The 18,566-nt window shown below is 60.3% G+C and overlaps 1 protein-coding gene across 5 annotated transcripts in view; it reads right to left on the bottom strand.

Annotated features, from left to right (window-relative positions):
• The window catches only part of RALGDS (ral guanine nucleotide dissociation stimulator), a 43,178-nt gene that overhangs the window by 15,098 nt on the left and 9,514 nt on the right, over positions 1 to 18,566 (bottom strand). The window contains exon 1 of one of the 5 annotated variants that reach the window (XM_045563664.1): positions 9,528 to 9,548. The exons of 2 other annotated variants lie outside the window; for them this stretch is intronic. Coding sequence is in view for 2 of the 3 variants with exons in the window: in XM_045563660.1 (XP_045419616.1) it covers positions 4,790 to 4,972 (183 nt within the window). In the remaining variant the exon portion in view is untranslated. Of the gene's footprint in view, positions 1 to 4,789; positions 5,008 to 9,527; positions 9,549 to 18,566 lie in introns of those variants that run through there. 2 more of the 5 variants (XM_045563660.1, XM_045563661.1) reach the window with 2 other exon arrangements.

The raw sequence follows: 18,566 nt of genomic DNA, 5'->3' as shown, positions 1-18,566 counted from the left end.
GGACAGTGAGTCCCACGGCTGCTGCACACCATCCTCATGTACACAGGTGGTGACAGAGTCCGGGGAGGAGGTCAAGGACAGTGTGTCCAGGCCATGTGAGAACCCACGACTCCTCAAGTCCATGTCCTGGCGTATCTCTTTGACCATGAACCCCAACGAGGAAGGGGGAATGAAGCACTGAGTACCCATGACCCTCCTGCTCCCCGCCTGCCCCCAGTGGGTGTCCTGCACCCTGATCCCCAGGGCATGGACATGAGGTCAGCCCTGGGTGTGGGTGGGCCACACTCCTGGTCCCCAGGCACTGCAGCCCACAGAGGCAGCCTCCCCAGGTCTACACAACCTGCCTGGTTGCCAGGGCAACCCGAGAGCTCCATGATCCCCAGACATGGAGTCTGGGGACCAGTCATTCTATCTCTTCCGAAACCCTCCGTGCCAGCCCTGCTACTCGCGGGTTCAAAAAACATGCCCCCAGCACAGGTGGGGAGACGGGGCCCTCCAGGTCAGCCGTCTATTCACGCTCAGCTCCTGACTGTCAGGCAAGCAGGCCACCCCAGGGCCAGGCCGGGGAGCTGGTGGCGGCTGAGGAAGAAGGTGGCCTGGTTCCAAGGGGGTGCAGGGTGGGGCAGGCTGAAGGTCCAGATCCAACACCAACACGGATGACCACAGTGTACAGCATGTGTGGGCACTTCCTGGGCGCCGGGCCCTGCATTTAGTAACACCCGCCACACAGGCAGGTAAACAGGCGGGCAGGAACTCGCCCGGTAGGGAGCCAGGAAGTGGCAGCCAGGACAGGGATTTGAACCCTGGCCTGCCGGGACACACCCAGGCTTGACTGCTGCCTCTGCCATGGTCATGGCCGCAGAGCAGAGTCTAGCCCCCTTGCGGAGGAGGGGCGAGAGACAGAGGAAGGAGTTTCTCAGGTTGCACAGCAAGTTGGAAGGAGGGAAGGTCTGTGGACATGTCCTGGGGAGAGGCCTGAGAGACAACACGCTCCCCGAGGTTGCCGGTAAGGCCCAGGCCAGGGAAGCCCGGTGCTGATGGGGCAACACGCCTCAGGAGCCCAGGGCACGGGCACCTGGAAGGCTCAGGCCACTCCCCCAGCACCTAGTCAGAAAATACTACTTGTAGCAGCTGCTCCCTGTCTGGCCCTGATGCTGTGCCAGGCACTGTGCAGACTGCTTCTCAGGCCTCCTGTCTCACTTGGTCCTCCCCAGAACCCTAAAGGAGGAAATGGCATTGCATCCATTTTACAGATGAGGAAACCAAGGCTCAGGGAGCAGAAGCAGGTCTAGCTAGCGCTGCAAAGGGGCTGAGCTCCTTGCCCTTTGGTTCAGATGGACAGCACACCTCTAGGCGTGACTGCAGTGCCAGCTGCAAAGGCATCAAAGAGTCCCCATGAGGAGAGAAAAACGCCAACGCTACACGCTCAGCCAAGAACCCTCCCAACACGGGTCCTCCTGCCCTGGGTGCTGCAACCTTGGACTGTCATGCTGCCCCCTCCCTGGCCCACGGGCAGCCAAGCTGTGCAGAGGTGGGCATTCGGGTCTGCTCTAAGTTCAGCTTCTCCTGCCTAAGGCTGCAGGTGTCAACTTCTACAGCTTCAGTCCCTTTGCAAGCCTGCAGGCCTAACACGGGACAGGGTGGCCACAGCACGGCCGTGCCATGCCGTGGGAGCTGTCTGGGCAGCCAGCCAGCAGCCCCTGGGAGCTAGTCCTCAAACGCCTGGGCACAGCCTCCTGAAACAGCCCCCACAGCCTCCTTCAGAGCTGCCTGCCGAGGGCCACTGATAAATCTACCCAATCCCTTTTCACTGACAATGCAGACAGGGCCTGGAAACATCCAACCTACGGGTTGAGAATGGGACGCTAGCCCTGCCGACGGGCAGTTTAACATCTCCCAGGGCTGTTGCCCACTCCTGCTCCAGGGCCATCCCTGAGCCTCCTGGGAAACGGGCCAGCATGCCCAGGTGTCCCCTACCTAGAGAAGGAATAAGGACCGAGTACCAGCCAGCCTGGCCCCTCCCTTCTCTTCTCCTGGGGCACTTGAGGAGCAAAGCAAGAGAGGAACCCGAGGGTCTTGGGGGCCGCTCCTTTGGCGTGGGCCACGAAGCCCTCCTGGAAGATTATAGTGCACACACTGGAATACGCGCTGGCACGCAGGCTGAGCACAGGCTGCACCCACGCAGGGACAGGCCCCTCAGGCCAAGCCTTTGGGCCTTCAGTGTCAAAGGTGCTGATGAGCCTGGGAGTTAAACCTAAGACCTGCACGCAGTGTGAGCAAGAGACAAGAGCGAGCAGGCAGGAGGCTGGAGGGAGACTGTCCCCCGTGAATACAGAGCAGCCCTCCTTACCCACACACTGCCCTCAGGCCTGCGCCTCCGCTGAACAGCTTGTGCAGTCTAATTATCTCTAGCACCTCAGTAGTTTTGTCTGTCAAATGGCTAGGACTATTCGACCTCACAAGGACATAATGCATGCACATTATTTAGCACAGGGCCTCCCAAAACATGCTTGCTCTTATTAGCTAGTATTTTAAGCCTGTGAGGTGCAGCTGCGGCCTTGCTTCCTCCTAGAAGTTCTCCCCCATGTCCTCTGGCCCAAAACACTTTCCTTCTCCTCTGGCCCAGAAGCATCCTAACCCCTTACCTGACCTGGGGGTTTCCGGGCTGCCTGGCTGGGCCTCTCCAGCGAACTCTGCGCTATCCCTCTCTGATCCCTGATGGCTCCTGCACACAGCAGGCAGCCCACAGAGAACACAGCCCACGTTCACATCCTGGCTGTGACCCTTCTTGACTGTGTGGGTGTTCAGGTCAGAGACTCTCAGTTTCCTAGAAGGCATGGTTGGCACCTACTCTGTAGGGTTGGTCTAAGCCAGGTGGAATGAGGTGATGGTGCCCACAGCTCTTGCCCGGCTGACGCAGTGGCCTGCCTGCAGACAGAGGCGTGGAACCTGACCTCTAGAAAGCACAGAGTTGCACAGGCCAAGCTGGGTCAGTGGTGGCTTGGCTCAGAATTGAGATGACAAGCGGATGCCCAGATGTGCGACGACATCTGGCAGCCCAGAAAGGGAAGGACTGGGTGGAGGCTTGGTGGGGAAACACGGATGGGGGAAGGAAGGCAGAAACTGCCTGGTGATTTCCAGAGAGGACAGGGACCACAAGTGGGCTGCTTCAGCTCTGGCACGCTTCAGCCACCAGGAAATCAGCCCAGGATGGGGAGGGGGGAGGTGCTGGCAGGAGGGACAGGGACTTCCCCAACCCCTCCCCTGGGCTCTTGGTAAATGGTCATTGTGTTCGGTTTCCGGCAGTGGCCTCCTCTCCTGCCAGGACCCTGGTTTTCCTGCCCTGGCCAGAAGCTTCCCCTTTGATTCTAAATAGAGGCCACAGGCTGGATCTCAGTGCTGAGGCTGGGCGAGGAGAAGCCTTTTCCCAGCCCCCTGGCAGAGGTGGAGCTCAGCTCTGCCTCTCCCCAGGTTCCTCAGGGATGCAGACAGACAGTGAGTGGAGAGAAAGCGGCCCCACCCCGGGAGGAACCTACCCAGCCCCTGTGCGCTCTCTGCCAGGACCCTCCCAGCACACAAAGCGCGAGCCGCTGCCAGGCATGATGAAAGCCAGATGAGCACGGGGCTGGTGGCAGGCTTCCCACTTCAGGGGTCCGTCTCCAGCTGCCAGTGAGGACGAGAGCTCTGGGTGGATGAGGGCTGGGGGAACACTCCTGGTCCAGCCACCTGCCTCACTCAGGAGGAAAGGGTCTCCCAGGCCTGGGGTTCCCCCTGCAAGAGCTCTCCCCCAGGCTGGGCAGAGAGAGGCGCTTTATCCAGGCCCTGTCTAGGAACTGGGCCCTGAAGAGGCTCAAGACCCAGGATGACAATTACAACGCCAGCAATTACAACCAAATGTGGCCTAAAGTGCTGAAGGGGACTCTAAACAGCACACGGGCTGGGGTGAGCAAGTGTGAGCAAGGCTTCACTGCTAAGGCTTTGACCCAGCCAGAGCCCTGACGTGCCCTGAATCCCGAGAACCAGGGATGGCCTCACCCAGGCAGAGCAGGGTGAGGGGCCATCTCTGAGTCCCACTACCTCCGCTGCATGGAGTCAGGTGCACAGCCAGGCAGGAGGCAGGGGGCACTACCGCCCGTGACCCATGGCCCCCTGCCCAGGGCATACGAGAAACAAGAGTCCCAGCCCTCATCTAGTCACCCTGCTGCATCTATGACAGGCACACAGCCCCCTTCTCTGAGTCCTTTCAAGCCCCAACAGATTCAGGGTGCCACTGCTCTTTCTAATCAAGCAGAAACAAGTCATGCCCCAGGCTTGAGAAGCCCTGGTCCCCTCACCACCCGGACACATAGCCCCACATGCTGGAGGCCCGCTGCTCCCCACCACCGTCCCCACCCTCCTCTGGGCAGCCCTGATCTCTCCCTGGTCATCAGACCCATTCTGCCCCAAGGGAGGTGCACTGGAAGGCCCCTGGGGTCCCAATCACCTCTAAGGATTCTAGGATTCTGCCACCCTCCACCACTTGCGCACACCCGCACCGTAAAGCCTAACCGTGCCCTGCAGGCCCTGGGACGGAATTGAGAGGAGCAAAGAACCGAGCTGTGGTCCCTAGATTATCATTCGAGGCGTGCTGGCAGCCCCCGTGCCCGCCGTGCTGGCTTGGCGCTGGAGCAAGGAGGGGGTTTCTGCGAAGGACCCCCATGTGGAGCGGGCCCCCCCAGACCCCAGGCCCGCCCAGCTCTGCGGAGCGTCGGGTCCCCAGACGCCAGCCGGCGCGACCGCGCTCACCCACCTCCAGGCGCGGCAGGTCGGGGTCGAGCTGCGTGAAGCTGTGCAGCACGACGGGGCAGCTGTCGGGCGCGCCCACCTCCAGGCGCACGGCGTCCCACACACTGCGGCTCCGCCGGGAGCCAGGGAACAGCGGCTCAGCGCCGCCCGCAGGCCCGCCCGCCTCGGCCCACATGTGCTGCACCATGGACGGCTCGCACGGCCGGCCGGGCCGCGGAACCCGGGGCGGCGCAGCCGCGGGGCCCGGCCAGCGCGGCGGGGGCGGCGGCGCGGCCCGCGCGGCTCGGTGCTGCCCGCGTTCTGCGCCCGCGGCCGGGCCCGGCTGAGGTCAGGCCGGGGGCGGGGCCGGGAGTGCCGAGGGGCGGGGCGGCTCGGGGGCGGGGCCGGGGCGAGGGCAGGGCCAGAGCGGCCGAGGGGCGTGTGCGCGCGCGCGCGCGCGCCTGCCGCTGTCAGGCCGGGGGCGGGGCCGAGAGCGCGGGTGGCGGGGCCCGGGTGGCAGAGGGTCGTCCCGCCGGGTGCGCTGCGGTCCCGAGTGGCGGGCGTCGCGCTGGTGGCGTGTGCGCACTGTGTAGGTGTGCGGTGTGGGTGTGCTGATGTGCGGAGTAAACTCCCCCGAACTCCACTTAAGCCTCTCCCCAGCTCTGGGCCCTTCCACAAGTTGCTTAACCTCTCTGAGCCTCAGTTTCTTCATCGGGAAAAGCGGGTAATGAAAATGACTTCCTCAAAGAGCTGAGGGGAGGACCTGGGTAACTGACGCAAAGCCCTGGGCGAGCCTGCGGGGCTGCGTGCGGGGCGGCGGAGGCCCCACGTTTGCGGGGAGGCCCAGGCTGTTGGGGACGGGAGAGAACCAGACGGCGGGTCGCCGGCGTGGGGCCCACAGACATTCGAGCAGGGAGGGGTCTAGAGTGACAAGCTGGGCAGGGCAGGGGTCTCAGGGCAGCAGTCAGGCTGGCAGCGAGGCTGCTGCGCCCAGGCGGGAGCGGGGGGAAGGAACTCTCTCCAGAAGCCGCTGCGCACGGAGGGCGGAGCCTGGAGGTTCACTGCAGGGTCGGGAGAAAGGATGAAGGAAGGACGGGCCCTTCCACGCGTCTGACCCACCGCGGAGGCCTGCCCTGGCCTCGGAGGCTGGAGATCGCCGGCAGCAGCCCTGGCAATGCCACCAACGTCCCCGGGTCTGGTCTCATACCATGGGGCCTCAGTTTCCCCACCTGTAAACAGAGGGCAGGGGCCGACCACACACTCCACAAGTGTATCTTGCGCTCCTGCGGCGGCCAAGCCTCAGACACCGTGCGGGTGCTTCTGCCTAACCGAGAAGCGAGGAAGCCTGGGTGCAGGGCATGCCTGTAGAACCAGACCCCCCCACAGGCACACGACCAAAGACCCGCCTTCACAAAAGCCATAGACCTTACTGCTGGGTGTGGTACACATTTTTTCATTTAGCTTCTCTGAATTTTCTAATTTTTCTAAAATCAATATTTTTAGAATTAGGTTATATGTAACCAATGCTGTTCTTGTTTTTTTTTTTGTTTTTTTTTTTAAAGCAATATGGGTAGATACGGTTTGGGGTGGTGATCCCTTCAGGCTGTTTGGGAAGCCTCCAAGGTCTGCCACCAGGGAGGGTGGGGTGGGTGGGGCACCTTTAGAGGAAGGAGGTCCCCACAGGGCCACGAAGGGGTGACCTGGACACTGCCCTCTGGCTCTAAGCTTCTCCCCCCATCCAGGGGCCAAGCTCTCAGAGCCTCCAGGAATTCAGAATCCAGCACCACCCTGTCTCCCACTGGACTTTATCTCCTTTCTCTGCTATCTCGTCCTCAGAGAGATGGGCCGGGAGCAAGCTTTACAGCAGGAGGAGGCCCATGGAGGGCAAGTGGGTCATGAGAACACAGAGGAGTCACCACCTCTCTGACCTTGATGGTCCTCAGTGCTGGGGTGGTGGTGGGTGGGGCCCCAGGATGCTGGAGAGGTGAAGAGTGCGTTTATCACACTGCACCCCCAGATACAGCAGGCCAGGCTGCCTCCCACCCCACTACCTGGATAGCAGCTACATGGCAGGGGGTCCCCGTCATTTACTTAACCAGTCCCTCTGGTTGGTGTCTGTCTGCTTTTACAGAGTTCCCCTTCCTGCCTGTTCACCCTGCTTTGGGGCTTCCCTCGAGGCTCCTGGCAAGCCTGCACACCCCTCGCGCACACACACACACACACAGACACACCCCCTAGTTCCCAGGGAAGCCGAGCCCTACCCCTTTCTTACTCTAGGGCCCCCTCCCTTCCCCCTAGGCCATACAGGTGTCTAAGGCACAGTTTTCTCCTTGCTAATGAGACAGCACAGGTAAAGCACCCTGCACAGGTCGCAGTGCTTGGCACCCCCAGATCAGGTGGGTCTGAGGCTCTGCTCACACTCTCAGCATCAGGGGTTGAGATCCACCGGACACCTCATGTGCCCTCTCTAGAAATCCTGCCCCCAAGCTATGGGGAGAACCCTTAGTCAGGGTAAGGCCACCCCAGGAAATGAGGACAACACAAGTCACTTAATGGAAGAACACAGAGCCACTCACAAAGTGTTCTCACCAAAACCCAAACCTAAATCCAACCAGGCCTCTGCAGGTAATCACCACCTGGGGGAATACCAGGGCACAGGGGAATATGTTCAACACACCACGAGGACGTGACCCACAAATTCCAGGCTGTGGGAGCCTCTCCTCCACAGGACAAACCACCTGGTTTCTCCAACAGGTACATCTCAGGGGGAAAACTAAAGGGGAAGCTGTAGCTTAAAAGAAGGGTAAGAGACATCAACCAAATGCAATGTGTGGATTTTACATGATGATTTGAACAAGGCAACTGTTTAAAAAAATAACTATGAGTCACTTGAGATTATTTGAATACTACTGGATATTTGATAATGTTAGACATAATTTTTTAGGTGTGATAATGGTGTTGTCATTACTATTAGAATTACATATTGCCTATTTGTGGACAGAACAATGTGCCTGGATTTGTGTAAACATCATCCCCCGTGGAGGCTGGGAAGTGGGGCAGTAAGAGGTGAAATGAGAGTGGCCTCCGCTGATGATCCTTAAAGCTGGGGGTCTTTACGCCATTTTCTCTATTTTTGTGTCTATTTAGAATTATCCATAATAAAAGTTATAAGAAGAAAAGGGACACAACACAGTTTAAGTAAGACTCATTCTCTGATGCCCCTGAGGATGCCAGCAGCCCTTGAGGGAAGGCAGTGACACCTGGTCAGGTTTACCATTTCCCTGTTCTGTGCTTACCTGGCACCCTTACAACAAAAGGGGCTGGGGGCTCCACTCTGGGGGCTGAGGCAGTGGGCTGCTGGGAAACCCAGTTCCGATGCCCAGACAGGGGTGTGAGAGGAGGCTGGGGCAGCTCCCGTGACCTCGGGTGAGTCTGAAGCTCAAGGCTAATGATAACCCTGCGCTTAGCGCTTGGAAGGTCTGCTGGGACGTACAGGAATCCCGGAGCACAAAGCAACCCCAGGAAGTGGGGGGTTATTATGACTCGTGTCTCTCCCTTGCTCCCTCCTCCTGTCCCCGGCACCCCCACCCTGCCCCCTGCCCCCTGCCCCGGCCCTCCCGGGGTCCTAACCTTCCCCTGGGAAGTGCGTCTGCCCTTCCTCGGCGGCTACAAGAGCGCCCAGGAACAAGTGTCCAGACCTCTGGGAAGCCGGGATGTTGCTCACAGAGGAACTCTAAAAGGCCGGCTGTGAACTGACAGCTGGAAGCCAAATCCAGCCCACACGTGTGTTTTGTTTGGCTTGCAAAGTGTTTTCAAATTTTTGAGCCAACAGGAAAAGGTTAGGTGATTTCATATAAAAATCCACATTTCCGGCTTCTCCTGTAACTCTGGATGACCTGACCACACTGGGTCTGCGTTCCCGCGTGCCACCAGGGCTGGGTGGGAGCTGACCGGCAGCTGTCCCCTTTAGCTGGGGCACGTGCTCCGGTTTGCCACAGATCCCCTGGGCCCCTTACATCACTCCTGAGCCCCCCGAGCAGCCATCTGCGGTGTAAGGAAAGGGATGCTCAGGTCAAATCTCTGTGGTCGCTTTTCTCCCTGCCCCCACACCATCACTGGTCCCCAGATACACAGCAACTTCCTGCAACCCGCTGACAAGCCAGGGCCCTTGTACCAGCACTGCTGCCGGCCTCCAGCGCCTCAAGCCTTCCCTTCCCTGGGCCTTTGTTTGTGGTGTCCCTTTGGCCTGGCCAGCGCTTTCCCCTTCCACCCACCCCTTCCCAAGTACATGACAGGAGGTTCATAAATGTCGCCCCAGTGGACGTCCGAATAAGGACCCAGGCCTGCCTTTGCACAGTGTCCCAGGGAACGGGCTTTGTACTCGGCATGCAGTTCTGGGGATGGCCAGGCACACAGCAGCTCAGAGCAAGAACTGGCCACAAAGCGACATCTGGGTGACCATAGACCTGGGCCCTCACCTCATCCAGCCTGGGCTCGGCCAGGGCCGGAAGGAACAACAGCCAAGCATTCAGACTCAGGTCAGCCCTGATAGAAAACCTCTCGCCTTGTGCTGGGCAGGTGGAGGTTACCCCATATGTCTGCTGTGATCCGTGTTTAGAGCCTGGGAGGACATGAAGAGGGTGTGGCCTGGCCATGCTCCTGGGTCATTTCCCGACACTGACATCACCATTCCTAGCCTGCCTAGATCCTGGAGTGTCCCTCTGTGGGCAGGTGAGCACACACCTTGGCAGGAGGTGACGCACCTGGACCAAGTATGGGAGTTCCCAGCACAATGGGCGGGCCCAGCTGAGCCCCACCTCCTCTGCCGCTGGGTTCCTGGGACCTTCCAGTAGCTTCTTTCTCCTCCTCCTGGCAAGATGAGGTGTGGGGGTGGTCCTCACGGGCTGGAGGCTGAACTCAGAGCTGGCCGGGAGGCAAGAAATGAAGCATCACAATCTCCAGACCCTGCTGGAGGTGACATCATCATCTCCCCAAACCTCTGACCTCACAGGGCGTTACTGTCCCAGGGTAACCAGAACTAGAGATGCCGATGCCTGCAGCAGTGGAAACGCCCTGGCCAGGGACGCACAGGTCTCCCATCAGCCCAGTTCTCACCGTGGGCCTCGCTGTCCTCCCCTGGACACGGGCACTCACACCCAACTCAAGCCCTCGGGATGCCAAGGGGGAGGCGCACAGAGGAGCAAATGTCGCTGTGATAAATGCCATCCACAGAGGGGAACTGGGGCCACTCTGACAACCGTCCCCCACTCCAAGGAGTGACTGCCACCCCAGAGGGCCACCAATTCCATGCATGACAACCTGAGGTAGAGGGACGCAGAGGAGAGGGGAAGAGAGGGGGACACGCAAACAGACAAATGGAGACTGAGCCTTGAAACTGACCCGGAATGGAGAGGCTACCAGTGAGGGCGTGTGGGAAAGGAGCTGGCACAGACAGGGCGAGGCCCCCAGCCCCAGAGCCCACGCCGAGGCTCAGAGGGTGAGGGAGTGCTGGGCACGTGTGGCCGAGGAAGGGACCAATGGCCTGGCAGGTCCCCAAGCCCGGGGGCCCTGATCAGGAGGCAGGCACATCTGTCCCACAGCTGTGCTAGCACGCTCTCCCCATTCACCCCCTTCCCTGGAGGGTGGTCAGCCGCCAGCCCCCAGCTCCTCTGAAACGCTCAGCCACGTGCCCGCTGGAAAGCAGCACAGCACAGGGAGACCCCGGGTGACCCAGCCCTGAGGGGCTGTGCCTTCCTATAGGTCTGGGAAACCCCCTCTTGAGATCTAGAGCCCAGCTTTGGTTTGTGTCTTCCCGGCCTCAGTTTCTCCATCAGTACAATGAGGACAACAGTGACAATAATACCACCAGGCTGTCAGGGTGCTGGGAGAGCAGACCATAAAGCAACACACAAAAGCCCTTGGGAATCCAAGAAGCACCCTACGAATGCGGCCGCTGTGACACGCAGAGCCACCACGCACCAACCCACTGGGGCTGGGGGCAGGCGGAGAGGCCAGCCCGAGTGGGCACCCAGGGGCGCCATCCCCCGGGAGATCCCGGCCTCTCCTCTCACTCCCGGGACGACGGAGGTTCCCATGTGGCCCCCAGCCAAACTCCCTCAACCAGTCCTGACAGGAAGGAGGGGAGGGAGTTCAAGGAAACCAGCTCCCGAGCCTGGGGCCCTGGTAGTGACCCACCCAGCCTCTCCCCGGCAGAGGCACCGACTGCCCTGGAAACTTACCTCGGCGGTGGGTGCTGGCAGAGGTGCCGGCCAGGGTGGCGGGCTTCGGAGAGAGGAGCGGCGGGCAACGGCCCACCGCCTGGCAGTCACCACGGAGACACAGGCAAAGAACACCGAGACCTTCCTCCCCCTGGGCACCACAGGACTGACACCGGCCTGGCCTGCTTCCCGGGCCATCGTGGGGCAGGAGCCCGGCGGGGAGTGGGCTCTGCGAGAGGCCCTCTGCCAGTGTGCCTGTCACCTGCCTGCCCTAATGGAGTCGAGCACCTGAGTGCCTAGGCCTGGTGTCACCTGCGTGGCTGTCATACCTACTCCTGTGACAGGCAGGGCCAGGAATTCCCACATGCACCAGGCCATGGGCCGGCCAAGAACGAGCGCAGGGCTCTGTCCCGAGCTGGCCCAGAAGCTCTAGCTGGACCTGCGCCTCTTGGGTGGGCCCAGCTCGCTCCCCTGCCACCCCAAGGCCCCATCTCCCTTCCCCTGCCTTGGGGGCCTAGAAATCACCTCACAGAGCCAAAAGGTGAGCAAGTGCAAGTAACCGAGATCAAAACAGGGCTCGCCCGATAGAGCCGGCTGCGGCTGTGGGAGGAGGGCAGGAGACCCCGCCCTCATCCTGGAAGCCTTCCCTGCCCACTGGACCTCAGGGTGCCTCTATCCCTGGCACCCAGGCACAGGACTTCGTTTTAAACCAGCGGGTCTGACTGAGGGCTGCTGACTTTATCTCACCGTGCAGAGTGGTCAAGAATATAATACCGTCACCACCACCGTTCCCATCATTTCAGAAAAGACATCACCAAAACTAGGAGGGGCTGCCATCGGAAAGGGCAGTCCCGAAATGAGTATGTTTCCTTTATGGATAACTTACTACCTCGTCCCTGTTTTTCTCATTTTGCTGCAAACCAGACATTGGAAGCCATCAAACAAGCACAACACAGCCATTGACAAATGGGGAAACTGAGGCCCACAGAGAGCAGGACTGGCCCAAGATCTCTCAGGGAGAACCCAGGACGTGTGTCTGTGCCTGTTCTGCAGAGCCCACAGATGCTCCTTCCCACACATTCAGAGCCCCGGTCCCAAAGTCCAGCCATCCCAGGGTAGAGTCAGAGGCCAACAGGCCCGGCCACTTCCCCACCTCCTGGGAGCCTGGCTGCGGGCGGAGGGCCCCAGGCTGGGCGCACAGAATAGAGGCAGGGAGGACGGGGTGGGCAGGGGCTCCTGAGGGCCCCCGCAGGCACACCAGGCCCTGGGCCCAGCATCCCGCCAGCACCTCACTCCCTCGCCTGCTCCTCCGAGCATTTCACATCCTGTTCCGGTGGCTTTGTGGGTCGCAGGGGACCCAGCTGCGCAGGCGGTTCAGAGCCTGGGAGCAGAGAGCTGGTTCCTGTCCCCACGTGCTGCTGCCTCCCTGTGGGACCTGAAGGCTCCTCTTCTCCCCGGGCCTGTTTCCTGACGTGCTATGGGGGGATGGGAAAGGTGGGGAGGATACACGGGTTTCCAAACTCAAATTCAAACTCTTGGCCCCTCCCCTCCCCTCTGCTAGCCAGCCTCACCCAGAGCTCTTGACCTTCAACCTGCACCCAGTGGCTCCCACAGGAATATCTCTTTCACAGAAGAAAGGATTTCAGAGATACCCTCAGGGTGGGGGTTCTCTGGAGCTGTGGGTGGGTGCTGGGCGTGGGGTCAGGCCCAGGAGGGCAGACATCAGGGAAACAGCGGGAGCGTTTCAGGGGGGCCCCTGCAGCAGTGCCCTTCCTGCCTGCCTGTACCCACTCTTGTCCCCGCAGCCAGGGCAAGTCTCCCCTCCACTAAAATCCCTCCGACAGTCTCAGCCCCACACAGAAGAACATCCAAGTCCCCTCTAACTCCAGCCTTGGGCCTCAACCTCCACCTCCACTGCACAGAGGCCTCTGGACCTGGGGCCTCCAAGTGAGTAACCCCTGCTGGGAGCCATGGCCTTCCCCCACGTCCTTGGCACTCAGCACTTGGCACCCTCCCCACCCCCTGACTTCTCTGGCTACTTTGTTAATGCAGCGACACCATCCCTGACTATCCCTGCCACCAGCCATCCCATCCCCCTTCCTCTTCCACTTGGCACACTTCCTGCTTGTGCCAGGCTCTGAGGCCCCTGTCCCCTGCAAAGCCAGACATCATCTCTGGCCTCTTGTACACAGTGACACTCAACCCTGACCTTCAAGAAACAGCAGAGCCAACCAGGCTGTGAATCAGCCTGCCCAGGATTTAAATCCTGACTTCCATGTACTCTGAAACCCTGGGCCAGTGACTTAGCAACTGGTGCCTCAGTTCCCTTATCTGTAAAATGGGCACAAGGGTGGAGGATTCTACAAGAACTCAGAATGGGACTGGCTCATGGCCGCACTTGGCAGACACTCACTGATTATCTCCCACGGCCACTAGAGTTGGCAAAGGGTTGCATGCCTGTCCCAGTGCCTGGCGCATAACAGACATTCGATAAATGTTGGTGGATACTGTCCTTGTGCCAGGTGTACTGTACCGTGGCTCCATACCTGAGAAAAAGCTCCAGATGGCACTCTGAGCCTGGCACTCAGAGTGTGGCCTCATAACTGGATCTCAGTAGATGACTCGGAAATGTTTGTTGATGTGAGAGCAAACACAAGAAAGGGTGCCACAAGGCAACCCTGGGCCAGGGAGAGGGCAGCGGGGAGGCTTGGCAGGCATGTCCAGGCTCAGTCCACTCTCTCCCTGAGGCCGGGCCTGGGCCCCACTGTCTGGGTCCTCAGTCTTGTGGGGAGACAAGCCCTGTGCAGACAGGCAGGATCTGGGTGAGACGGGCTGCAGGGGTTAGGTAGGGATGAAGGAGGGAGGGATCCCTGGGGTGCTTGGGCCATCCCTAATCTTGGTCTCTCACCCTGCATTGCCAACCGCCCAGCCACGTGACCACGGGCATTGCTTGGCGCGGTTTGGCTGCTGCTGCAGGTTTAGCAGGGAGCTCTCCAGACGAAACGGGGAGGTGGGGAGGGCCTTCCCTGAGCCTTGGTTTCCTTGTCTGCCAGTTGACTTTTCCACCCAGCCCTGTGGGATCAGTGGGACAGGAAAGGGATCAGTGGGACAGGAAAAGTGTTTCCTACAGTGTGAACATCGCGGGGTGGGCGTTTAACCTTCACGGGGGTGGTGGGGCTGCCCTGTTAGGTGTGTTTGTGCGTTAATGCCTTTGATTGGACAAGCGTCCTGTGCAGGGCGTCACAGTGCAAGGCATGCTTCCTGTGCTGCTGCCAGACACCTCCACCCCGACACAGCTTCCCAAGCCTGTCACCCCCACACACCCCCCCGTGCCCAGCTCAGCCTCCAGCGCAGGTAGGTCAGCCTAGCCTCGGGGCCCAATCCTGGGGCGACTCCTTTCCCAGCTAGGCAGGGCCGCCTGGGAGCAGCAGGCACTGAGCTCCCTGGGAAGGGCCCTGAGGGACTGAGTCACAGTCAGAAGGCAGGAGCAAGGCCAGCTGCCGCTCAGAAATATGGGAGCCCCGAGGAGGCAGGGCCAGCGGGAGGGGAGGAGCAGGGTGCATCCACCCATCCTCCCACCCACGTGGTCCCTGCCACCCGCCGCCCCTAGTGGGGGAGAGCAGGGCCTTTGTTCCCTGCTGGCCTGGTGTGGCCACATGATGTACCACATCACTGTCACTGCCTGGAACGAAGACCAGGGCTCCGGGGGCTGGGCATGACGGCAGTCGGGGAGCTCCACCTGCCACCAACCTCCCCCACCCACCCCACTGCCCACCCTGGCTGCCGCAGGGGCTGGGCCTACCGAGGACCAGAAACAGCACAACCATTTCCTATGCACCTCCTGTGCACGAGGCTCACACAGCCCCGACCCCATACTTCTCCCAGGACACCAGGTCATGTGACCGGACAACGGTTCCACAGTGCTCTGCCCACCACACCAGGTGGCCTGGGATAACACACCTGGCCAGCGATACACAAGCCCAGACTCGCAAAACGCAACTCGGGCATGCATGCAAGCGCAGGTGCGAACACACGCCCCCTGGGCCAGACGCAAGCCCTTTGGCGGAGGAAGGTGTTCCTCGGGGAGCTTGCTGTGTCCCACTTCTGGGGCGGGGGCTATCACCCGCTCTAGGTGGTGGCAGGCCCTGGCTGGGCGTGAGGCCCATTGTTTATAAACAACCTGTGGCTGTCGCTAGGACCTGTGACTCAGAGCTAGAGTGGTGACTCCTCTGGAAGCTGTTTACTAGGCACAACATCCTGTCCAGGAAGCAGACAGGAGAGGCTGTGGCCCGGCTTTTGCTCCTCTTTCCTGCTGCTGACCTGACTGGGATCCTGCTGGGGGGATGGCCCAGCTCTCCTCCCATTGTTTCTGGGAACCTGAGCCCCATCATCAAGTCACTCAACACACATTCATGGCCGGCTCTGCCGGGTGGGGATGGCGCTGTAGCCATGCCTGAGACAGCCACGCCCTGGAGCCTGGACAAGGGCGCAGGTCTGGGTCCGTGGTGTATCTGTGCCTGGCGTCCCCTCCCTCCCTGGCTCTGACGAGGAGACTCCCAGGGACTGGGGCCCTGTAAACACCCTGCAGCCCAAAGGCGATGCTTGCCCACATTTAGAAGCCTGGGAGGCAGGACAGCTCCTAATGCCCCTTCATCCCGCAGGGCCCAGGCTGGCCCTACCTTCAGCACCCCTCAGTGGGCACAAAGCACTTTCCCATGCAGCACCTGCCAGACAGATGAAGCCACAGTTATTATCTCTGTTGCAAAACAGAAAATCAAGGCTCAGGGAGGGCAAACTTGCCTGAGGTCACACAGCGTGTCAGTGCCAAGGCCAAGTGTACGCCCAGGCCTACCTGGCCCACAGGGCTGCTTGCTTTTCTCTGCTCTGTGCCAGGTTAACGATCACAAGATTTGTTCTTGGCAGCACAGGCAGACTTGAGGCTGCCAGGTCCACATCACCAGGGTGAGTAGTCTGTCCCCTGAATGAGACCCAGGCTGGGGATCCCGACTTGCATTTCCCTGATCACTGCTGTCCCCAACCCGGTGCCTAAACTGGAGTCAACAACCCCCCAACATTTCCACTATGCACTGATGTGCCAGTGTGGGTATTACTTCATCCGTACGATGTGAGAGGCAGGTTTCGCAGGTGAGCTTGGGGACAGAAGTTTGAAGATGGCACAAAAATCACGAAAGCCACACAGCAGAGCAGGGCTTCCAACGCTGTCTGGCTTTGGGGCTGCTGCTCCCAGCTGTTCCTTCCTGAAAACTCCCAGCTTGTCACAGAATCAATGGTGATTTTATCACTGTGGTGCCCTTCTAAGGCCAGGGCAAGTACCTCAGTGGCCCCGGTTTCACAGGAGGGCCGATGGGGGTGGGCAGAGACTCAGAGTGAGGCCTGTTCCCCTGCTCTAGGCTGGGGAGACCCAGGGACCTGCAGGATGCACCTGCCGAGGTGGGTGGAAGGTGGGCCGGGGTTGGGAAAGAAAGGCAAAGAGGGCTGAGCTTATTTTGGCAGATGAGGCTTGGCCCCACCCCAGGCAGCACAGTAACTCAGCGGGGGCTGATTCACCCACCGCAGGGCTCCCCTGCACTGGCTGCCTGCCTGCCGGCCCCTTTCACCGGCCCACTGAGTCATGCAGGTTGCCAAGAAGCTGAGGATCTGAGAATCCAGGCCCCGCCCAGCCGCCCCTGCTGGCTGAGAGCCCAGCAGGATCCAGCACTGCCAAGGGCCCGGCTCCCCTCCCACTGCAGCAGGAGACAGCTCCTCCCCTGCCGGCCTGCCCCCAGGTCCGGCTCCACAGGGAGCCCAACATCCAACGGCAGGATCAGAGCAGCAGCTGTGGGCTTAGGGCTGGAGTCTGGGGCCAAAGCCGGGCCTGTCCCTTTCTGGCGGGTGAAGCCGAGCAGGATCCTTTTCCTTGCTGAGCCTGGGTCCTGGCTCATAAACGAAGACGATCTCTGCCGCAGAAAGACCACGTGGGAAAGTGAAATATTGATGGGAAGAACTGGCGCAAGCCACATGTTCAAAAACGGTATCTCAAGGTAGACTAGGACTCTGTGGGGAAGAATCGGTGGTTCTCGGTTTTAATTCAGGGCTGGCTGATAGTTTTGTAAAATACAACCAAAATGTCGCAGCAATGTCAAATTGCTACAGAGGTTGCTGAGCACCGTCTCTAACTAAGCAGGCGAGGATCAGTAACAGAGTTGGCAGCCTGTCCTGGCTGCAGGCCACACAGGGGCCCCAGGACACGACCACGGCGTTCACACAGCCAGCCCACACGAAATCACTGAGCACTTACTAGGTGCCAGGCACTGTTCAGGTACCCGAGATATACCGGGGACAAAACAGACAAAAAACCACCTCTGGTCTTGGGGCTTACTAGGTAAAATAGTGTTTGAAGGTGAAAATGATGTAGAAGGAAAAGAACAGTAAGGGAGTACCAGGTGTGCTGGGGTGGGAGGTGCTGCAATTGCAAACAGGCCAGGTGAGCTGAGGGGACAGCCCAGGTAATGACCCAAAGGAGGGACACTGAAACACTCTCCGTTTCATGCCCCGCCACGGGCTTTACGCTCCAGGGGAGCAGCCACGCTGTCCTGCTCACCCTTCCGTACCCAAGCGCCGGGAGGATGCCGGGCCCATTGTGAGTCTTCGCAGCTGCTAACAGGTAAATGGGTGGACACGCCACTCATGTATACACACATGTGCACGCAAACACAGTGCCACACGAGCAGAAAGAGCGTGGGCATTCTAACCCAGGCGTCCCTTCCCTCTTTGTAAAGTCGGAAGGAGAGGGGAGTTGGAACATAAGCTCCTTGAGAGCAGGGACTCTGTTCCCTGACAGATCGGGCCCAGAAGAGCACCAGGCACGCAGTGGGTGCCCCAAACATACCTGCACGAACAAGTGGACTCAATCGTCCAGACTGTTCCTGCAGCTTCCAAGTTTCTGGACTCAGATGTTTAGAGTTCCCTGTGGGGAGATGACCAGGAAAGCTTCCTGGAGGAGGTGGAGAAGCGGGGAGGAGCGGGAGGGGTGGCTGTGTCTGCTCACCTGGCTCCCACTAGCGCTTTCCTGAGTGCGGAGGCGGCGGCAAGCCCGGGCGGGGAGCGGCAGGAAGGAGGCAGCCAGGCTTTCTGGGAAGCAGGGCCCAGAGGTTCCCAGAAGCCATCCTGCCCCGGGACTGCGGAGGGGGAGGTGGGCAGCCAGGTTGGCTTTGGTTCAACCGAGGGGACTTTCTCCTTCCTAAACTTCTGGCCCAGGAACAGTCTTGGGGAACGGGTCTCTCTCCTCAGGTAACAGAGGCTGCTCTGGTGCAGGCAGCGAAGCCCCTCCCAAGGCACAGCCAGGCCTGGTGAGGCTGGGGGATGGCGACTGAGCCCACAGTCAGGCCCCTGTGCCCAGCAGGCCCTGGTCACCCGATACTCTGGGCCAGGGGAATCAGGACAAACGGGCCCTTGTGATGTGGAAGGCTGCCTGTCGTGCCAGGGACACAGTGTGCTCGGTGCTGCCACCGGCCTGCTGCCTGCCTGAGGAGGCTGACGGCGTGGGCAGTGGGGCTGCCCTTTCAGAGGGACCTCCTGAGTGGC

Source organism: Lemur catta, chromosome 10 (assembly GCF_020740605.2).
Source record: "Lemur catta isolate mLemCat1 chromosome 10, mLemCat1.pri, whole genome shotgun sequence".
NCBI lineage: Eukaryota > Metazoa > Chordata > Mammalia > Primates > Lemuridae > Lemur > Lemur catta.
The sequence above is the reverse complement of the archived record's forward strand: the minus strand, read 5'-3'. Positions and strand labels throughout refer to the sequence as shown.